Source organism: Hemitrygon akajei, chromosome 1 (genome assembly GCF_048418815.1).
Source record: "Hemitrygon akajei chromosome 1, sHemAka1.3, whole genome shotgun sequence".
NCBI classification, from domain to species: domain Eukaryota; kingdom Metazoa; phylum Chordata; class Chondrichthyes; order Myliobatiformes; family Dasyatidae; genus Hemitrygon; species Hemitrygon akajei.
In genome coordinates this window covers 190,792,565-190,812,270 of record NC_133124.1, presented here as the reverse complement: position 1 = coordinate 190,812,270, position 19,706 = coordinate 190,792,565, and the positions used below count along the sequence as shown (strand labels likewise).

Here is a 19,706-nt window from a genome sequence, read left to right as displayed (position 1 = left end):
CCGAGTCACACATCAATGGGCTGCGTTATGCAAGGCTGAGACAGTTTTATTTGCTCAAACCCTGTTTTAGCTGACTTATCTGTGTGTCAGGTCAGATATGGGACAGCGTTGAAATCAGCTGCTCTCGCTCTCTCTCTCTCTCTCTCTCTCTCTCTCTCTCTACTGACTCCACTCCATCACCCCAGGGTGCTCTGTGCAGCAGCACTGACGCTCACCCGGGAACTGGAGTGAGGAGCTTACCAGCTGCTGATTGTGGGGGGTGGGGGGGGGGGGGGGGGGTCGAAACTGTGCGTACGACTGTACGACAGCCTAGTGGTTTACAGCACTATTGTGGGTCAGGGTGCTCTGGAGTGTAATTCTGGCACTGTTCTGTAAGGAGACTCTCTATGCCCTCCCCATGGAATGCGTGGCTTTCTTCGGGTCCTCTGGTTTCCTCCCATTGTCCAAAGGTGCACCGGTGGGTTAACAGGTCATTGTAAACTGTGCCGTGATTAGGTTAGGGTTAATTGGTTTTGTTATAGGGTTTCTGGGGCAGCATGGCTTAAAGGCCTGAAGCCCTACTCCGCTGTATCGTTAAATAAAAATTAAAAAACTTACTTTCCTGCACAGCCTACTTTCACTAAAACGTTTAAATCTCCTCTAACATCTCCACAACGAATTGAATTTGTTTTTCCTCTTTCTGTAAACTTGTGCTAATTTATATTTTTCCTCTGAATGCTGTATACAGGATGCCACGCATCTGCGTGAAGAAGGACAGTATTAGGACTGTGATTAGGACAGTACACTCGATTTCGACTACAGGGAAAAATCAAAACAAGATGGTGCTCTGTCACCAGCTGTGGCTGGGTGGTGGTGTGGAAGATTACAAACTGGGCCAGTGATGGATGCTTTCACCCAGAATTTGGCACACAGCTCAAGGCTGGGGCAACACTGGGACCTTCCCTTTAAGTATGTGTGGCATGGCTGCAACTTGTGCAGAAAGGGAACAGGAAGGTGCTCCTCTTGTGATGGGGGTCAGAGTGGAAACAAACCGAGTTGCTGCCTTGTACGTACATCGTAAGCGCCAGCCTTAATCTGCTGGTAGAGTTTGTGCTGGTCTTCGTCCCAGAAGGGCGGGTAGCCAACAAGCAAGATGTAGAGAATGACTCCTGAAAGGAGAAGGAGATAAAGGTACTTCAGTCAAATACACCCCCAGTTCCAAAGATTAACACCACAACCCACTGACCATTCACAGCCTCTCGAGGGAACAGCAGTATCACTCACCAAACAAATACAGCTCTGGACCACGGACTCAAGAGTTAAAGAAATTAAAAAGAAAAACTTTGTCACATGTGCATTGAAACGTTGACGCATACAGTGAAATGCTTTGTGTCAACCACCGACATCGCCCCAGGATGGGAGGGGGCAGCCCACTTCCGGTGCCAACATTCATGCCCACAACCCACAGGTCTTCACCCACTAATACATCTTTGGAACACGGCAGGAAACGCACACCATGAGCGGGAGACCAGGCAGGTTCCTTACGGACAGTGGTGGGAGCTGAATCCCGATTAATGATCTCTGGCACTGCGAACTGTTACGCTACCATGCCTTCAAGAGTTTGTGCCGAGTCTCAGGTGCCGCACAAGAGCTCGTCTCTTTTGTGCAGTTTGCACCTTTCTCCCTGCGGCCACCTGGGCTTCCCCCACCTACTTCAGCTTCTTCCCCCATCCCAAAGGCATGAGGGCTGGTAGGGTAACTGGTCAAAGGAAACTACCCCTAGCTGGAGAGCTGGGAGAGTTGATGAGCGTGCGAGAGATGAATGGGGCAAAACAGGATTAATGAGATTGTTGTAGGAGCTAGTACAACTGGATGGGCTGAATGGCCACCTCCACTATCAGTCATAAGGCTTACAGCACAGAAACAGGCCCTTCAGCCCATCATGCACATGCTGACATTTCTGCCCACCTACCATTTGTCTGCATTAGGTTTGTACCTTCCCATGCCTATCAAAGACTTCATCTAAACACCAAACCTGATTCTACCACCCCCTCTCACAATGTGTTCTAGGTACCAACTATTCTATGTGATAAAAAGAACCTTGCTCTCCAGGTGCCTTTTAAAATTCCTTCCACTCACCTTAAAAGCCTCTTGCTTTTTGTCCCCCTACCATATGAAAATAATTCTGAATATCTACCCTATTTATATCTCTTATACTGTAATATGCCTCTATTAGTCTCCTTCACTCCAGAGAAAACAAGCCCAACATATCCAGTGATTGCCCATAACTCCAATCCAGGCAACATCTTGGTGAATCTCCTCTGCATTCCCTTCAATGTAACCATGCCCTTCCTATAGCGTGCTGATTAGAACAGCATACACAACTCTGAGTGCAACTTAACCAGCGTTTTGTAAAGCTGAAACAGGTTCAAGTTCAAGTTTAATTGTCACATGAATACCCATGGATGCAGCCAAACAGAACAGCGTTACTCCGGGACCAAGGTACAAACCACAGTACCAACAGCCATACACAGCACAAAGCACGTATAAGATAGCAGTAAGACAGTCACACAAGAAATACAGTCCAAGTTCCCGAGTCCATGAACGTTGCGTCAGTCTGCAGTTAAACACAACACAGCTTGTCTTCTGGCGAGCGAAAACTGGGGGCAGCAGCGACTCCAGTATGGATACTTGGCCACACTGTCTCCAGCACTAAGGTGCAGCGTGCCTCTCTCCTGACTGGCTGCAAGCAGATGGCACTGCGGCTTGAGGCCCAATCCTCGCTACAATCGGAGCCTTGTAGGCCCACCCCCCATCTCGCTGATGGAGTCAGTGAATCAGTCATCCTTCCCACTGGACCAACCACGCAGTCTGGCTCCCACCACAATCAGCTGTGTGAAGCTGAGGGGCCAGGTGGGAAGCGCATCCACAGCATCCCTCCAACCCCAGGACGTGCAGGAGATCAGAGGTGCCAGTGACTGAACTCCATGCCACTTGGAGCCCTTGTGTGTCTGACCGTTCATGAGCACAAGTTTGAGATGTACTGAGCCATAAGTTCCATTCACCTGCAACTCTCTGTGGCATTACCAGCTGGCCCAATACCCAGCATACTTTCACCCCTCGCTACAGCCAGGCCTGTTGCCCTGGAAATGAGAATTGAAAATATCCTCCAACATGTGTTTGCTGTTTTTGTTCACGATGCTACTTTTAGTCCCGTCCTGACCAATTTCAGCAAGCAGCCACCAAGCATGCTCTCTATCCCACGCATGTAGCTTCGGTTGTAGTAAGGACTAGGCCCCAAGCCACGGTGCTGCCTGATTGCAGCCACTCAGGAGAGAGGTGCGCTCCGCCAGAGTGGCAGAAGCAGTGTGGTGGGGCCCTCCAGTATCCATTTATCAGAAGACAAGCTGACTGGTTCCCAGCACAACATGGTGAAGTTTGTCACCCATATTCAAAGGAGGCCTGGTCATGCATCTCACCCAGTTAACATCCTGACACAATTCTCACAATCCCAGATGTTCAAGGACGCTTGGAAAAAAAAAACCCTTTCTTCTAACGTCTGTCTCCAAATGACAGAGACAGCAACAGGTAGTCAAAAGGGTTCAACGTGTCACCAGCACCTGGGCGTATATACAGAAAGGGCCACTAACATCAAGAAGGATGCCACCTACACTGTTCATGGACTGTCTGTCCCACTCCTATCCGGAAGGAGGCTACATAGTAACCACACCAGGACCACCAGACTCAAAAACAGTTACTCTCCCCAAGCAGTGAGGCTGATCAACACCTCCATCCACTAATCTGCCCCTCTACACCCCCAACTATTTTATTATTTCCTGCCAGTCACCTTATGTACAGACACTCCTGTGCCTACCCTCACTTTACCGTCATTCAATCTGTGTATATGAGCTACCCTAGGCATTTATATTGTGTGTTTTTCTATTATGGAGCTCTTTGTTTTCTTGTGTGCTGCGTCAGATCTGGAGAAACAATTATTCTGCTCTCTTTTACACTGTGTACAGGAAATGACATTAAACAGTCCTGAATCTTGCTTCATAGCTTACCACATGCCCAGATATCCACTGGCTTCCCATAGGCTTCTTTTCGAAGTACTTCAGGGGAGAGGTATCCAGGTGTCCCTGCAAAACCTGGAAGTGGTTGGAAAAGCACCGTCAGATCTTTGGCCTTTACCTGGAGTGTGCAGACTTACCAGCTCTGCAACTCAGGCGGTAGAACATAATCATTCCAGAGTCCATCATAGAAACTGCTCTCCCTGGGACTTCTGTCAAACCCTCGCTTGCAGACACATTTCTGTGTAGGAATCCCAAACCAGAGGCAAGTGCCTGTGGGCAGCGGAAGCCACAGTCTGAACCAATGTACTTAACACAGAGGCAAACACTGTTTGCAGTCTTTCTCGCAAGACTGCAGGTTGCAGGGCAGTGATGCGATATCAGAGTGAACGGGAAACAGCGCAGCGTGCAGCGACCACGCTCCAAATTCAAGGTCGCACCCACCCTACAGCCGAGCTGCAGCCTGCGACTGTGCTTGCGTTTGAGCGCACTCTGTGGCCAAGTTACAAGTCAACGTCCTCTTACAACAGAGGGCGAGGGAGGGATTGGGGATTTGGGGACTGATAACCTTGTGTAGGCGATCTGTTATCTGTTGTTGTGTGTGAGAGAGCTGTTAGGGGTTACATCACAGAGCACCCCGGGACCAGCGACAGGACTTACCAAACCATGCCTGCTGCTCTCCTTGAACTTCGATGGCCAGTCCGAAGTCAGCCAGCTTCACTGCCGCACCTTTGCACTTACTGGCGAGCAGCAAGTTTTCAGGCTTTGGGACGAGGGCGTTGGTGGAAGGAAAATCACCATAGTTACACAGCGGAATTTACAAAGCTGAAGCAGTCCCGCGAGCAACAAGCTTCAGAAAAGCCATTTTACTCAGTGAGAACTGATTTCCCACACAGTTTGAACACAGGCAGGGGGCTGCCGTCTCCTCGGTAGACAGCAGGACCTGATGACAGCTGGGAAAGTGATGGGACAGACCGGGATGTGGGGGCACGGCCCTTTGTGCACTGTCCTCAAACAGCTGACCACAGGTCAGCCACAAGCTCCACATTCGATATGGACGTGTTGGTGAAGGGAATTGGGGGAAAAAAACAGCAGATATTGGCAATCTAAAATAAAAACAGAACATACTGGGGATACTTGGCAGAACTCTGTTTCCCTTCCAACAGGTGTGGCTTGACCTGTTGGGCATTTCAATAGGGCAATATAGCAGTTAGTGGGTGGGATGAGTTGCAGTGTAAAAGGGGGGGATAAAATCGAAAAGGGTGACGAATACAGAACTGGAGGTGTTATCTTTGAATGCACACTGTATATGGAATAAGGTAGATGATCACGTAGTGCAGTTAGAGATTGGTAACTATGACATTGTGGACATCACTGAGACGTGGCTGAGGGAAGATTATACCTGGGAGTTTAACATCCAAGGGTACATGTTGTACCAAAAGGACAGGCGGGTGGGCAGAAGGGTGTGGGAGGGCCCTACTGGTGAAAAATGAACTCAAATCCTTAGAAAGAGGTGACAGGATAGGAAGGTGTAGAGTCCTGTGGGTAGGGCTAAGAAACTGCAAGGGTACAGAGACCCTGATGGAAGTTATATACAGGACACCGAACAGTAGCAAGAATCTGAACTAAACATTACAACAGGAGATAGAAAATGCATGTCAAAAGGGCAATGTTACGATGGTCATGGGGGGTTTCAATACACAGGTAAACTGAGAAAAAAATCAGGTTGGTGCTGATTTTGGATCACGAGAGAGAACATTTGTAGAATGCCTGTGAGATGGCTTTTTACAGCGACTCATGCTTGAACCTATGAGGAGATCAGCTATTCCGGATTAGGTGTTGTGTAATGAAACAGAATTAATTTGAGAGTTTAAGGTAAAAGAACCCTTAGAGGAAGTGATCATAATGCAATAGAATTCACATTGCAACTTGCGCAGGAGTAAAGGGAATTACAGAGGCATGAGAGAGGAGCTGGCCAAAGTTAATTGGAAGGGGACACTAGCAGGGATGATGGCAGAATAGCGATGGCTGGAATTTCTGGGAGCAATTAGATACATCCCAAAGAAGTAGTCTTCTAAAGGCTGGGTAACATAACTGTGGCTGACAAGAGAAGTCAAAGCCAACAAAAATAGCCAAAGAGAGGGCATATGATACAGCAAAAAATAATGGGAAGTTAAAGGATTGGGAAGCTTTTAAAAAAACAATAGAAGGCAACTAAAAAAGCCATAAAGGGGGAAAATGGAATATGAAATAAGGCTAGCCAATAACATTAAATAAATTATCAAAAGTTTCTTTAGATATCTAAAGAGCAAAAGAAAGGCGAGAGTAAATATCGGACCACTGGAAAATGATGCTTGAGAGGAAATGGTGGACGAACTGAGTAAATATTTTGCATCAGTCTTCACTGTGGAAGACACTAGTAGTATGCCAGAAGTTGCTATTATGAGGGAGAAGATGCTTGGGAAACTGAAAGGTCTGAAGGTAGATAAGTAATCTGAACCAGATGGTCTATACCCCAGGATTCTGAAGGAGGTGGCTAAAGAGATTGTGGAGGCATTAGTAATGATCTTTCAAGAATCACTACACTCTGAAATGGCTCTGGAGGACAAGAAAATTGCAAATGTTACTCCACTATTCAAGAAGGGAGAGAGGCAGACAAAAGGAAATTTTTGGCCAGATATTCTGACCTCAGTGGTCAGGAAGATGTTGGAGTCGATTGTTTCAGAGCACTAGATAGCACGTGATAAAATAGGCTGTAGTCAGCATCGTTTCCTTAAGGGAAAATCTTACCCGACAAATCAGTTGGAATACTTTGAAGAAATAACAAGCAGGATCAGTGGATGTTGTGTACTTGGATTTTCAGAAGGCCTTTGACAAGATGCCACACATAAGGCTGCTTAACAAGTTAAGAGCCTACGACATGGGTAGGACAAGTGTTGAGATTTTGCGTAGGGATATCTGGGAGTTAGATGCTAAGTTAAAGGGCAGGACCTTCACGGTTGTGATCTCAGGATTGCTAGCGAGGTCAGAATCAGGAAGATTATACAGTTTTAATAAGTGGCTAAGGAGTTGCTGTGGGGGGCGGGGCATAAGATTTCTGGATCATTGGGCTCTCTTCCAAGAAGGTGGGACCTGTACAGAAGGAACAGTTTGCATCTCAACTGGAAGGGAACTAATATCCTTGCGGGAATGTTTACTAATGCCGCACGGTGGGATTTAAACTAGAGTTGTGGGGCAGGCGAGTGCGGTGGGGGGAACCAGAGTGCCAGAACAGTTAGTGGAGAGGTTGTAGAAGCTGATGTTGGGAAGACCTCAGACGAAGTCAGGAATCAAAAGGTTGAGCGTGGTGTGACTAGTGTCCTGAGATTCGTATATTTCAATGCAAGAAGTATTGTAGGAAAGGGGGATGAGCTCAGGGCCTGGATCAACAACTGAAATTATGACTTTGTAGTAACTAGTAAGACTTGGTTGTAGGAGGGGGAGGACTAGCAGCTCAATATTCTGGGGTTTTAGACGTGCCAGAACCGCAGGGATTAAAGGAGGAGGGAAAATGTCACGGCAGTGCTCTGTCAAGACAGACTAGAGAACTCAACTAGTGAGGCGTTATGGGTGGAACCGAGAAATAAGAAAGGTATGATCACATTAATGGGGCTAATATTACAGACCACCCAACATTCCTCAGAATTTGCAGGAGCAAATTTGTCAAGTGACTGCAGACTGTTGCAAGAAACATAAGTTTGTTGTAGGAGGTGATTTTAAACTTTCCACATATCGTCTGGGACTCTCATACTGTCAAAGAATAGTTAGGATAGAGTTTGTCAAATGTGATCAGGAAAGTTTCCTTCATCAGCATGTAGAAGTTCCAACAATAGAGTATGTAATGTTGATCTGCTATTACGAATGAGACAGGGCAGGTGACAGAAGCTCGTGCTGGGGAACATTTTGCATCTCATGATCACATTGCCATTAGTTTCAAAGTAAACATGCAAAGATAGGTCTGGTCCACAGGTTGAGATTCTAAATTGGAGAGAGTCCAATTTTGATGGCATTAGAGAGGATCTGGCAAGTGTGGATTGGGACAGGCTGTTTTCTGGCAAAGGTGTACTTGATAAGTGTGAGGTCTTCAAAAGTGAAATTTTGAGAGTACAAAGCTTGCATGTGACTGTCAGAATAAAAGGTAAAGATAGCAAGAGTAGGGAATGTTGGTTTTCAAGAGAGGTGCATAGCAGCTATAGGCAGGTAGGAACAAATGAGGTGCTTATGGATTCTAAGAAATGCAAGAAAACACCTAAGAAAGAATTTGGTAGATTAAGGGTAGTTAGTATGGCTTTGTGCATGGTAGGTCAAGCCTAACCAATCTTATAGAGTTTTTCGAGGAAGTTACCAGGAAAGTGGATGAAGACAAGGTAGTGGATGCTGTCTACACAGACTTTGGCATAGCTTTTGACAAGGTCCTGCTTGGGAGCTTGGTCGAGAAGGTTCCGTTGCTCGGCATTCAAGATGAGACAGTAAATTAGATTAGTCATTGGCTCTGTGGGAGAAGCCAGAGAGTAGTGGTAGATGGTTGCCACTTTGACTGGAGGCCTGTGACTCGTGGAGTGCCACAGGGATAGTTACCAGGTCTGTTGTTGCTTGTTATCTATCTCAATGATCTGGATGACAATGTGGTTAACTGGATCAGCAAATTTGTGGATGACACCAAGACTGGGTGATATAGTGGATAGTGAGGAAGGCTATCGTGGCTTCCAGAGGTATCTGCATCAGTTGGAGAAATGGGCTGAAAAAGGGCAGATGGACGATAGGGCACTGAGGAGTGTGGCAGAATAAAGAGATCCGGGAAAACAGGTACATAATTTGTTGGCAGTGTCACAGGTAGATAAGAGTCATAAACAACACTTTTGGCACAGTGGCCTTCATAAATCAATGTATTGAGGACAGGAGATGGAATGTTATGTTGAAGTTGTACAGGACATTGGCAAGGCCTAATTTAGAGTATTGTGTGCAGTTTTGGTCACCCTACCTGCAAGAAAGAGAAAAAGTACAGAGAAAATTTACAAAGATGTTGCCGGGTCTGGAGGACCCGAGTCATAAGGAAAGATTGAATAGGTTAGGATTTTATTCCTTGGAAAATAGAAGCTTGAGAGGAGATTTGATAGAGGTATATAAAATTGTGAGGGGTATAGATAGGGAAAATGTAACCAGGTTTCTTCTGCTAGGTTGGGTGGGACAACAACCAAAGGTCATGGGTTACGAGCAAAAGATCAAAAGTTTAAGGGGAACATGAGGGAAAATTTCTTCATCAGAGGGTGATGAGAGTGTGGAATGAGTTGCCGGCACAAGTGATGCACGTGAGCTCAATTTCAACCTTTAAGAGAAGTCTGGATAGGTACATGGATGGTAGGGGTATGGAGGGGCTACTGTCCCAGTGCAAGTCAATGGGAGTAGGCTGTTTAAATTGTATTGGCATGGTCTAGATGGCCTGTGGCCTCCTTCAGACTCTTAGGAGGGTGGAACAGGTCTGGGGGCAGGAGGGTGGTGGAAATAACAACTTCCTATCCTCAAATTCGGTGCTCAGAGTGACTGCCAGTTCAAAGATAATGCTCAAATAACCACAGAGAGGGTGCAGAGGAGATTTACAAGGATGTTGCCTGGATTGGAGAGGGTGCCTTATGAGAATAGGCTGAATGAACTTGGTCTTTTCTCCTTAGAGAGACGGAGGATGAAAGGCAACCTGATAGGAGTGTATGAGATGATGAGGCGCATTAATAGAGTCAGAATTAGTCAGAATCTTTTCCCCAGAGCTGAAATGGCTAACACGAGGGGGTATAGTTTTAAGGTGCTTGGGAGTAGGTATAGGGGGATGTCAGGGGTAAGTTTTTCCACACAGAGAGTGGTGGGTGTGTGGAATGCACTGCCAGCGATGGAGTTGGAAGCGGATACCATAGGGTCTTAGATAGGTACATGGAGCTTAGAAAGGTAGAGGGCTATGCAGTAGGGAAATTCCAGGCAGTTTCTAGAGTAGGTTACATGGTCGGTACAACATTGTGGGCCGAAGGGCCTGTAATATGCTGTAGATTTCTATGTTCAAATTGTGGGGGCGGAGGGAAACAAGGCAAATCTGTGGCCACAAACACCCACAGGCTGAGGAGTCACACCTCCAGAAGCCAGAATCAATCCCAGAGTCATGCCAGACTCACTTCCGATGGCTGGAAGGGGAAGGAAACCAGAGATCGGAATCTGGGAATTGTGCAGGTGAGGAGGCATAGTCTCCTACAGTCCGAGGCCTCGTTGCCCAGACTTATGGAGAGTAACCAGGCTCTGAGGATCCATGTCCCCTTGAAACATCAACTTCTGTGGCAAGGAAAAGGAGCAGGCGGGTGTGTTTGTAAACTTAGATATTAAAACAGACAAGAACTTTGATTTTATTTCTCTGTGGATTATTATCTTAAAATTTTTAATTCAGCTGAATAACTCATGCAAGAAACATTTCTAATTTTGTGTTGTGGCTGAAGGACTGCAGTGTCATCAACCTGCGCTCCAGCTAGGAGCTGATCTTCAGGGTGTGGCTGGGAATAACCCGATACTCACCCAGGAAGATTGGCCTGAGAGTCGTGAGGGCGGGGGTGGTCATGTGGGTAGTGAGTGAGGGGAGGCAAGGGTCACAGGGGCTGCCTCAGGCCAACATTCACCCTGCATAGCTCAACCTGAGGGTTCAGTGACGTCAGGACAAGGGTGGGGCCTGTGTCTGTGTATTCACTGACTTTGGGATGGAGCAGGAGCTGGAAAGGCACAGAACACAGGGCCTTGCCTTTCTGGGGCTTGGGGAGATATCACCCTGGGGCAAAGAAACAGGAGGGAGGGAGGGAAGGTGGGGAGCTGATCTAGTGATCGGGGTGTCCAGGGGAAGGGAGGGAAGGACAGAGGGCTAATCTTGTGATGGAGTTGTCCAGGGGTAGAGAGTGAGGGAAGGAGGGAAGACTGACCTAGTGTTGGAGTTGTCCAGGGTAGGCAGTGAAGGAAGGAGGGAAGGTTGATCGAGTGACCAGGTTGTCCAGGGGAAGGGAGGGAGGAAAGGATGGAGGGCTGATCATGTGATGGAGTTGTCCAGGGGTAGAGTGAGGGAAGGAGGGAGGATTGATCTAGTGACTGGGTTGTCCAGGGTAGGGAGGGAGGGTTGATCTAGTGACCAGGTTGTCCAGGGGAACGTTGGAGGAAGGGGTGTTGATCTGGGGGCTGAAGATAGCAGGGAAGAGAGAGTGCAGGAGTAGGGTGGAAACGGTGATCACCCGCTGGCGTGGAAGTGGGGGCCAGTTTGGATTGTCAGAGGCAGATTGTGGGGGCGGGGGGAGTAGGGCTTCACACATCGGCCAAGTTGTCAGGGACTCGGGCAGAAGCAGCCCCAGAGTGGACGGATCTTGCGGTGAGGTGGTGGACGCCCTGATCGATGAATCGCACTGAATCCACAGAACACAGTAAGATCTCAAAACGACTCCCAACAATCACGTACATTAAATAGTGAAATGGCAAAAATTTAACACACGCACACAACAAAACACTCTGTGAACACTTTGTGTTTTATACACACAAGTATATGCATAAATATATTAATTTATTTTTAAATAAAGACATTTGTCTTTTACAGTATTATGTGCACATAAGACACTGATGTAAATGTACGAATCCTCAGCACTAAGATCAAGCGAGCACACAGCAGACAGCACACATTCCAATTCAAAGCTGCCATGCGATTTCCAATGCATCCTGTAAAGCAGCTTTCCCAGCCAGGAAAGGCAAGCAGGCAGCAACGGGATCAGCAAAGCTCAAGCTACAGAGACAGAGAGGGAGAGAGAGACAGAGAGAGTGAGAGAGGGAGAGAGAGAGAGAGGGGGGGGGAGAGGGGGTGGGAGAGAGAGAGAGAGAGGGAGAGAGGGAGAGGGGGAATGGAGAGAGGGAGAGGGGGAATGGAGAGAGGGAGAGGGGGAATGGAGAGAGGGAGAGAGAGAGAGAGTCAGGGAGGGAGGAAGAGGGGGTAGAGAGAGAGAGAGAGAGAGAGAGAGAGAGAGAGAGAGAGAGAGAGAGAGGGGAGAGAGAGAGAGAGGGAGAGAGAGAGAGAGAGGGGGAGAGAGAGAGAGAGAGGAGAGAGAGAGAGAGAGAGAGAGAGAGAGAGAGAGACAGAGAGAGAGAGACAGAGAGAGAGAGAGAGAGAGAGAGAGAGAAAGTGCTTTGCTGGTAATTTTATTGCAGCACTAGGTCACCAATCCAAACAGGTAATTGGTTTTCCTGGCCTTTACCACCCACCCAGACAGCAGCACTTTACCAAGGGTGCACTCCTGAGGGAGTTTGAAGTGACGGGATGGTGGCCCGCTTTCTGCCAACCTTGTGCTCAGGTGCTGCTGTGGTCTGAACACAAGGTCGTGACCTTAACAAGAGCCCCAAAAGCCGAAATCATATCCCCACTGGGAAAAACCTCCAAATTAACCTTTGCAGCACCAGGGATGCGTCCCCTTCCCACAGCCTGCCGTGCATTTGGAAAGACTCATCTGCTGTCGGCCCGGTTACCACCTCACTGGGTTGAAGTTCAGGGATCGATCGGCACCTGGATCTACATTGCTGACTAGACTGAGGTTTCACTAGTCTGTTTTTGCCCTCAAACAATACCCACACTCCTTGTTCCCTAGGCCTCCTTTGCCCTCCTACAAGGCTTATCCCACATACCCTAAGCGAGATTTGGGCGTGAACTGAGACTACTGCCGTTGGAGGTTCCTGGGCAGCCTGGGACAGACGGTCCGCAGCTAATCACTGGAAACGCTGGTCCATATTCCACTCCGGCAAACTGGGGGTTGGAACCCCGTCCTCAGAACATCCAGGAACACCAAGTCTAGGAGACGGACTGCTGCCACTTTCCGGATGGACCTCGACCAAGACTGCACACCCTTCCCAGGTCATGAGGCTCCCGTCCCCCCTCAGCAACTGAAATCCTTCTGCAACATCCCAGAGAAGGACTGGCTGCGGCCCGCTTTGCATTAAAATTACCAGACCGGCAGAGTAGCAGAGGAGTTGAGAACGGTTCAACGGAGGATGTAAAAAAGACGTGGCTTGCGAGGGTTACGACCTTGGCGTCGCTGCTACGGCGGAACTCACCTTGAGGTCTCGATGGACAACCCCCATCTGGTGGCAGTGGAGCACGGCCTCTAGGATCTGTTGGATGCAATGACTGCATGCAAACACCAGGGGGCGTGTTAGTTGCAGGTGAGTCTAACGTGGCACAGACTGGTGCAGTCTCAACACATCTCATCTCAGCGGAAGGGGTGTGCCAGAGCAAGACAGGACTAAACCCAGGCTGGCTCAACCAGCAGGCACACCTGAACCCCATCCCTCAGAAGGCAAAATTCTGTTACCAGATTTATTTTTGTTTTCATTTTCAATTAACCCCCCCTCCTTTAGAGTAGTTTTGAGATTGTTTTTGATCCGCACTTCACACTGGGAGTCTGTCAGACAGAGCAAGGGCGGGGAGGGGTGCTGTCCACAGAGCCAAATGTAGACACGCACTGAGGCAGGGGGTGTTACAGCGGAAGACTACCGACCCTGGGTGTCTGAGGCGACGGGAGACACTCTGGCGGACGGGCAGAGCGCGAGAAGGGAGAAGCGGTTCGGGGGGGTTTCAGGCTGGCGGCCTCCCATCAGGACGCACGTCAAGGCGGCCACCCTGAAAAGCGCCCTTGTCCTCCCTCCACGTACAATGCCCACTCAGCCAAGCCCTCTCGGCCAGTCGCTGTCTTGTGGTCGCGTAGTGCCTTCCCTGGGCTGATTTTGTCGCCCGCTCTGTCTGGCAGATTCTTTCTCTGGGTGGCCTGGTGACAACAGCAGCAGAACATGGGGAACAGAGAAGCCTGACCCTAACCCCACCTCCCGAGCCCCGTCATCAACAGGGCATCTGCCCCGTCTCTCTCTCCTCAGACGCTGCCTGACCTGCTGAGTCTTCCCAAACACTCCCTGACCGCCGAGTCTCCCTAGATGCTGCCTGACCTGCTGAATCTCCCCAGCTTTCTCCATTTCTGTCACTCCCCTCTTTCCGGGACCTAATTTGCTTTATCATTCAGTTTCCCAGCACGGACATCACTGGCAAAGCCAGCATTCATTGTCCATCTCTAACTGTCCTGACCAACGAAGAGGTTAAAATCCAACCTTCACAGCTCAGAGACCTGGGTTTGATACAGAGCTGTCTGTGTGGAGCTTGCACGTTCTCCCTGTGACGGTGTGGGGCTCCCCCGGGCTTGTTCTGATCAGGCTCCTGGCAGCTATTGCAGTGAGTGGACCCACAGTATATGGGGCAGTGGGTGCTTGTCCACAGAGTGAGGACCAGGTGCTGCTCAACAGCTACAGACGCAACACTGGCACCCAATGCCCGATAGACCCCTGTGACGGCTTCAGTAACGGGAGCCCCTGGAACCTGCCCCCTCCGGGCCTGATCAGAAACGCCTCCAACTGTTTTCCCTGTGCAGCTGACCCAAAAAGCCAGCTGTGACATCTAAAACAGCATCCATCCTGGAGCCCAACCCTGCTGGGGACGCTTAGTGACCAGCCTTCCAACCACCTCGCTGACCCGCAGTGTCCGAACTCTGACCCCACTGTACACCGACAGATTCCGAATGGACAATGAACCCATGTACACTGCCTCGATATTTCAACTTCTTTGCTCTTTTTATTACTATTTAACTAAACTTAATTAAAAAAAATATATTTCTTATTTAAATTTACAATTATTTTATTATGTATTACAATGTACTTCTGCCCAAAAACAAATTTCATAACATAAGCCAGTGATATTAACCCTGATTCTGACCCCCATCGACCCTGCTGTTGGCCGTAAGCCCCTCTCTGACCCTCAATGTTGCCTGACGATATCGTTGACCCTCGGCAGCCCCCGCCACTGACCCCAGGACTGCAGTTGCTGTGGCTGCCACCAGGAGGCGGAAGTGGGTACAAGCTCGTGCCTGGCCCTGGCCACAGACCAGTCTGTGCATCCCTGAAAGAACATCGTCAAGAGCAATAAAGCGTGACAGACTCGAGAAGGGGTGGGGGTGGGGGGGGGGTTGAAGTGCAGTCATGCCCTTGAAGTCTCAAAGGCCACCAAGAGGATACCGCTTGAACAAGATTTTGTTTGATTTCAAAGGGGGGGAAGGCATTTTCTTTTTGGGCCGTGGGTCAGTGGACATCTCTGAAAACGCACAAGAAGCTTCAAATTTTGTTTTAAACCTTGCACTCGAGGTGAGGGTAATGTAGGTTGGGGTGTGGAGGGAGGGGAGGTGAGCGATTGGGGAGGGAAGGCCGATTATTAATCCCCCCCCCCCTGCCTGATGGTTTCCCTTTCAACTGCCTCTCACAGCCTAGAACCCAAGAGACTTTTGGGATGGTAGAAAGAGCCATGCAGAGGAGGCCTTTAAAAAAAAATGTAAAATAACGACACAAAAGAGGACAAACGAATAACAAGAGGCAGAATAAACTCTGCACCTGTACACATCACATTACTTTAGACTCAAGCGTATCATTATTTTAATTTTTTTTTTGTTTTATTTTTTTTTTCATTTCTGTAAATGTTAGAAGATACTGACCTTCAGGTCCCTGTGTACAATGTCATGTTGGTGAATGTGATTAACACTGTCTAGAATCTGATGGATACAGTGACTGTAAAACAAAGAAGGACAGGGAGAGACAGGTGAGGGAGGAGGGTGGGGATAGGGAGAGGGAGGGGGAGAACCATAGGACCAGTAAATGTTGCAGGAGAGAACAGGAGAAACCACTACAGAGGAGGAAGAAACGGACAGTTTGTTTTTGACACAACAAACACCCAGGTGATGCTGGCTCCGTACACTGGCAATCAGACCCCTGCCTCAGCTGGAAGCCTCGTACAGGTTAAGGAAAAGACATCTACTGAGAGAGTGAGCGAGCACAGGGACACGTGCAGTCACTTGGAAGGTAATTTCTGATTTTTGGTTCACCGATTTTTAAACAAATACCAAGGCAATGATCATTCCCAAGTCTTTAAAGCTTGTGACTGGGTCGTACCCCACTTCTTCCAAGGGAGTGAATGTATCCAGTGCATCTGGCTGGGAAGAAGTCAGAGGAAGTACCCTGTGTTGTCTCTCTCCCAGCCCATCCTCTTCAGCTCGCAGACACCGTTGGCAAAAAAGCCACAAGGACCATCCTTCCAACACTGTGTGGGACTTCCATGACCATCCATGTTCAACCTCAGCGTCAAAAGATCAAACCTACATCTACCACCTCCAAGGACCTGCATGCTAAGTGCCCGGCAGCAGCTGTCTCCATCACACACCACTCTAACGTGCCCCTTCACCTTCACTGCGTCTGAAACCCTGGACCACCCTGCCCAGCTGCAACACGTGGGACACAAACGTAACACGCTTCCCACTCGGACTGCAGCAGCTGACAGTTGTGGCTCACTCACCACCGTAGGAAAGCAACGTCCATCATCAGAGATCCCCACTACCCAGGTCATACTCTTTTCTCACTACTAACATCAGGTAGAAGGTACAAGAGCCTCAGGACTTGCACCACCAGGTTCAGGAACAGTTACTACCCCTCAACCATCAGGCTCTTGAACTAAAGGGGATAACTATCCTCACTTGGCCCATCATTGAGATGTTCCCACAGCCACTGATCTCACTTTAAGGACTCTTTATCTCATGTTCTCATTATTTATTGCTATTTATTTATATTTGCATTTGCACAGTTTGTTGCCTTCTGGTTGACCTTTCATTGATCCCGTTATAGTTACTATTCTATAGATTTGCCGGATATGCCAGCAGGAAAATGAATCTCAGGGTTGTATATGGTGACGTATATGTACTTTGACAATAAAATTTATTTTGATCTTTGAGTCCAGGGTCAGGGAGGTTGACCACACTGGCCCCTCTGAGAGTGGTCCAACTGGGCCAGTACTCCAAAGAACTTAGAGCAAATGCTGGCTATCCCAAAGAACCACACAAAATGGCCGAGGCACAAGATATTCCATGGATGCTGGAAATGTGGATCACAAAATGCTGGAGGAATTGAGAGAGTCAGGCAATGTCCGCGGAGGAAAATGTTTCGGGCCGAGACCCTGCAGCAGGAATTTGCTTCCATTGGCACTGCCTGACCTGCTGAGTTCCTTCAGTATTTTGCACATGTTGTTCTCTCAATGGATGTGTCCCCTTGGCAGAGAGTTTAGTTCCAGGGGTCTAACTTGGTCTCAGAACAAGAGGTCAGCCATAAATGACAGACAGGAAGGTTCTTCAACCAGAGCATGATGAATATTTGGAATTCTTTACCCAAGGTAGTCACTGAGTATTCTGAAGGCAGATTTCTGGGTGTTAGGGGGAATCAAGGACACTGGAGTGACTCAAGGAAAGAAGAGCTGAAATAAAAGATTGTGTTTGCTCTGAGCCTCCTTGCCCTTCTGTCTTTTAGCTAGAATGGCCCTTTTGCCCAGAAGGGCTGCAACTCAAGAACATCACCTCAAAAGAACTACATCCCCGATGCTTGTAACTTCTGGCGCCCAGCCCAAGGGGCCTCAGCATTTCCTGCTTCACTGCCTGGTGCCCCCTTCCCATCACTTAACTTCTCCCGGCAAGGAAGCTGACACGAGACGCAAGACGAGCCGAACCTGTGATGTGGTGTTACTAGGGATCACAGAGTGGGTAAAGCATGACAAGGAAAAGCTACAGGAAACTCACAAGATCTCCAATCAAAGACAATGGATTCAGCTTAACTGGGCCACCCGTTAATCAGGGCAGCCGCTTATTTGCGACGACTCTTTCTAATCAAGAAAATAGCTGGGATTTCCTTCATTTATTTGGGACACTATGCCGCTTAATTGGGTCAGGAGGCTGCTGCTGAATCAGTTCTAACTAACATCAGTTACGTGGACCTGCACGGCCATTAGACATTACACCGTGCTTAGAGCAAACAGGTTTTTAATAATGTCGGTTGTGCACGTCTGTGTGCAAAAAGATATAACTTCTGCCACCGATAGTTGGCAAGGAATAAGTAGTAAGGCAATTCAGAGCCGTTTTGCTCGCTGTAAGAGGCAGCTGGGAGTGAAAATGAAACTATTTTCAGTTCTTCAGCCACCCATGGGAAAGGCTTCAGGAGTAAACCCTGAGGAAATGTCTGGAGCGGAACTCCCTAAGGCAGTCCTACGCTGAGTTCAGCACTGACTGGCAATGCTGGTGATGCCAAGTGGTACTGCTCTCTGCAATTCCTTTGGATTCATCTGCTGCGTGGAGAGGGGGAGCCTGTTACATGGGCAACAGCTTGCTCTCCGTATCATACTGTCCTGTAGACAACTAGGACACTACATCCATGGTTGATCCCAACCAGTGGAGGGCCTCAATTTTGTTCAACGACTCTGCCTTGTTGAAAACCTCCATATCCATTGGTTTCCCCTCATTCCCTTCGTATGAGGGAGGTAGGAGGAGTGAGGAAGAATCCGAAAGGAGGAAGGCTGTTTCAGTTCATCTGGAGTGCTGTGGTCCTCTCATTTGAAGATGCAAGCGTGTTCACATTTAGAGCAGGTTTACTAGACCTATATAGGACCCTGGTCAGACCCCACTTGGAGTTCTGTGCTCATTTCAGGTCACCTCACTACAGGAAGGATGTGGAAGCCATAGAAAGGGTGCAGAGGAGATTTACAAGGATGTTGCCTGGATTGGGAAGCATGGCTTATGAGAATAGGTTGAGTGAACTCGGCCTTTTCTCCTTGCAGTGACGGAGGATGAGAGGTGACCTGATAGAGGTGTACAAGATGATGAGAAGCATTGACCTTGTGGATAGTCAAGAGGTTTTTTTTTCCCAGGGCTGAAATGGCTAACACGAGAGGGCACAGTTTTAAGGTGCTTGGAAATAGTTACAGAGGATATGTCAGGGGTAAGTTTTTTTTTTACACAGAGAGTGGTGAGCGCGTAGAATGGGCTGCCGGCAATGGTGGTGGAGGCGGATACAATAGGGTCTTTTAAGAGACTCCTGGATAGGTACATTGAGCTTAGTAAAACAGAGGACTATGGGTAATCCTAGGTAATTTCTAGAGTAAGTACATGTTCGGCACAGCATTGTGGGCCGAAGGGCCTGTATTATGCTGTAGGTTTTCTATGTTTCTATGGATAGTAGGAGCATGGAGGGCTATGGTCCTGAAGCAGGTTGGTGGGAGCAGGCAGTTTAAATGGCTTTGGCAAGGATTAGATGGGCCGAAAGGCCTGTTTCTGTGCTGTACTTTTCCATGACTCTAACAGGACTTGAAATGCCAACTGTTTATGTCTGCCCATAGATGCTTCCTAACCTGCTGAATTCCTGCAGCGTTTTGTGCGTGTTGTTCAAGATTTCCAGCATCTACAGAATATCCTGTGAGTCTAAAACGGTGAGGGGTCTGGAATCCTCTTCGCAATACTTGTGCAGTGTTCCTCACTCTCACGCACTGGCTCACGGACACTGACGGTCACTGTGGCGGAGCTGCCCAGCAGTCCGAGCTTCCTCTCCACCTAGCACCTCATGCCCTGATGCCCCACAGGTGCTCCAGCCTTGTGAAACTACCACCACAGTTTTGGTGGTGTGGTTCCATCGCCTTCACGTCAAGTACTGACAAACAAATCGAGGCTCAGGCTT

The 19,706-nt window shown here is 48.5% G+C and overlaps 1 protein-coding gene across 50 annotated transcripts in view; it reads right to left on the bottom strand.

Annotated features, from left to right (window-relative positions):
• Positions 1 to 19,706, bottom strand: part of LOC140733858 (calcium/calmodulin-dependent protein kinase type II subunit beta) — a 312,164-nt gene that overhangs the window by 100,348 nt on the left and 192,110 nt on the right. For 42 of the 50 annotated variants that reach the window (XM_073057549.1, XM_073057550.1, XM_073057551.1 and 39 more), the window contains exons 6-9: positions 13,191 to 13,263; positions 4,710 to 4,812; positions 4,044 to 4,127; positions 1,054 to 1,148 (exon numbers count right to left, since the gene is read on the bottom strand). In XM_073057549.1, coding sequence (XP_072913650.1) covers positions 1,054 to 1,148; positions 4,044 to 4,127; positions 4,710 to 4,812; positions 13,191 to 13,263 — 355 coding nt within the window. Of the gene's footprint in view, positions 1 to 1,053; positions 1,149 to 4,043; positions 4,128 to 4,709; positions 4,813 to 13,190; positions 13,264 to 15,661; positions 15,735 to 19,706 lie in introns of all 50 variants that reach the window. The other 8 variants (XM_073057587.1, XM_073057628.1, XM_073057790.1 and 5 more) reach the window with 1 other exon arrangement.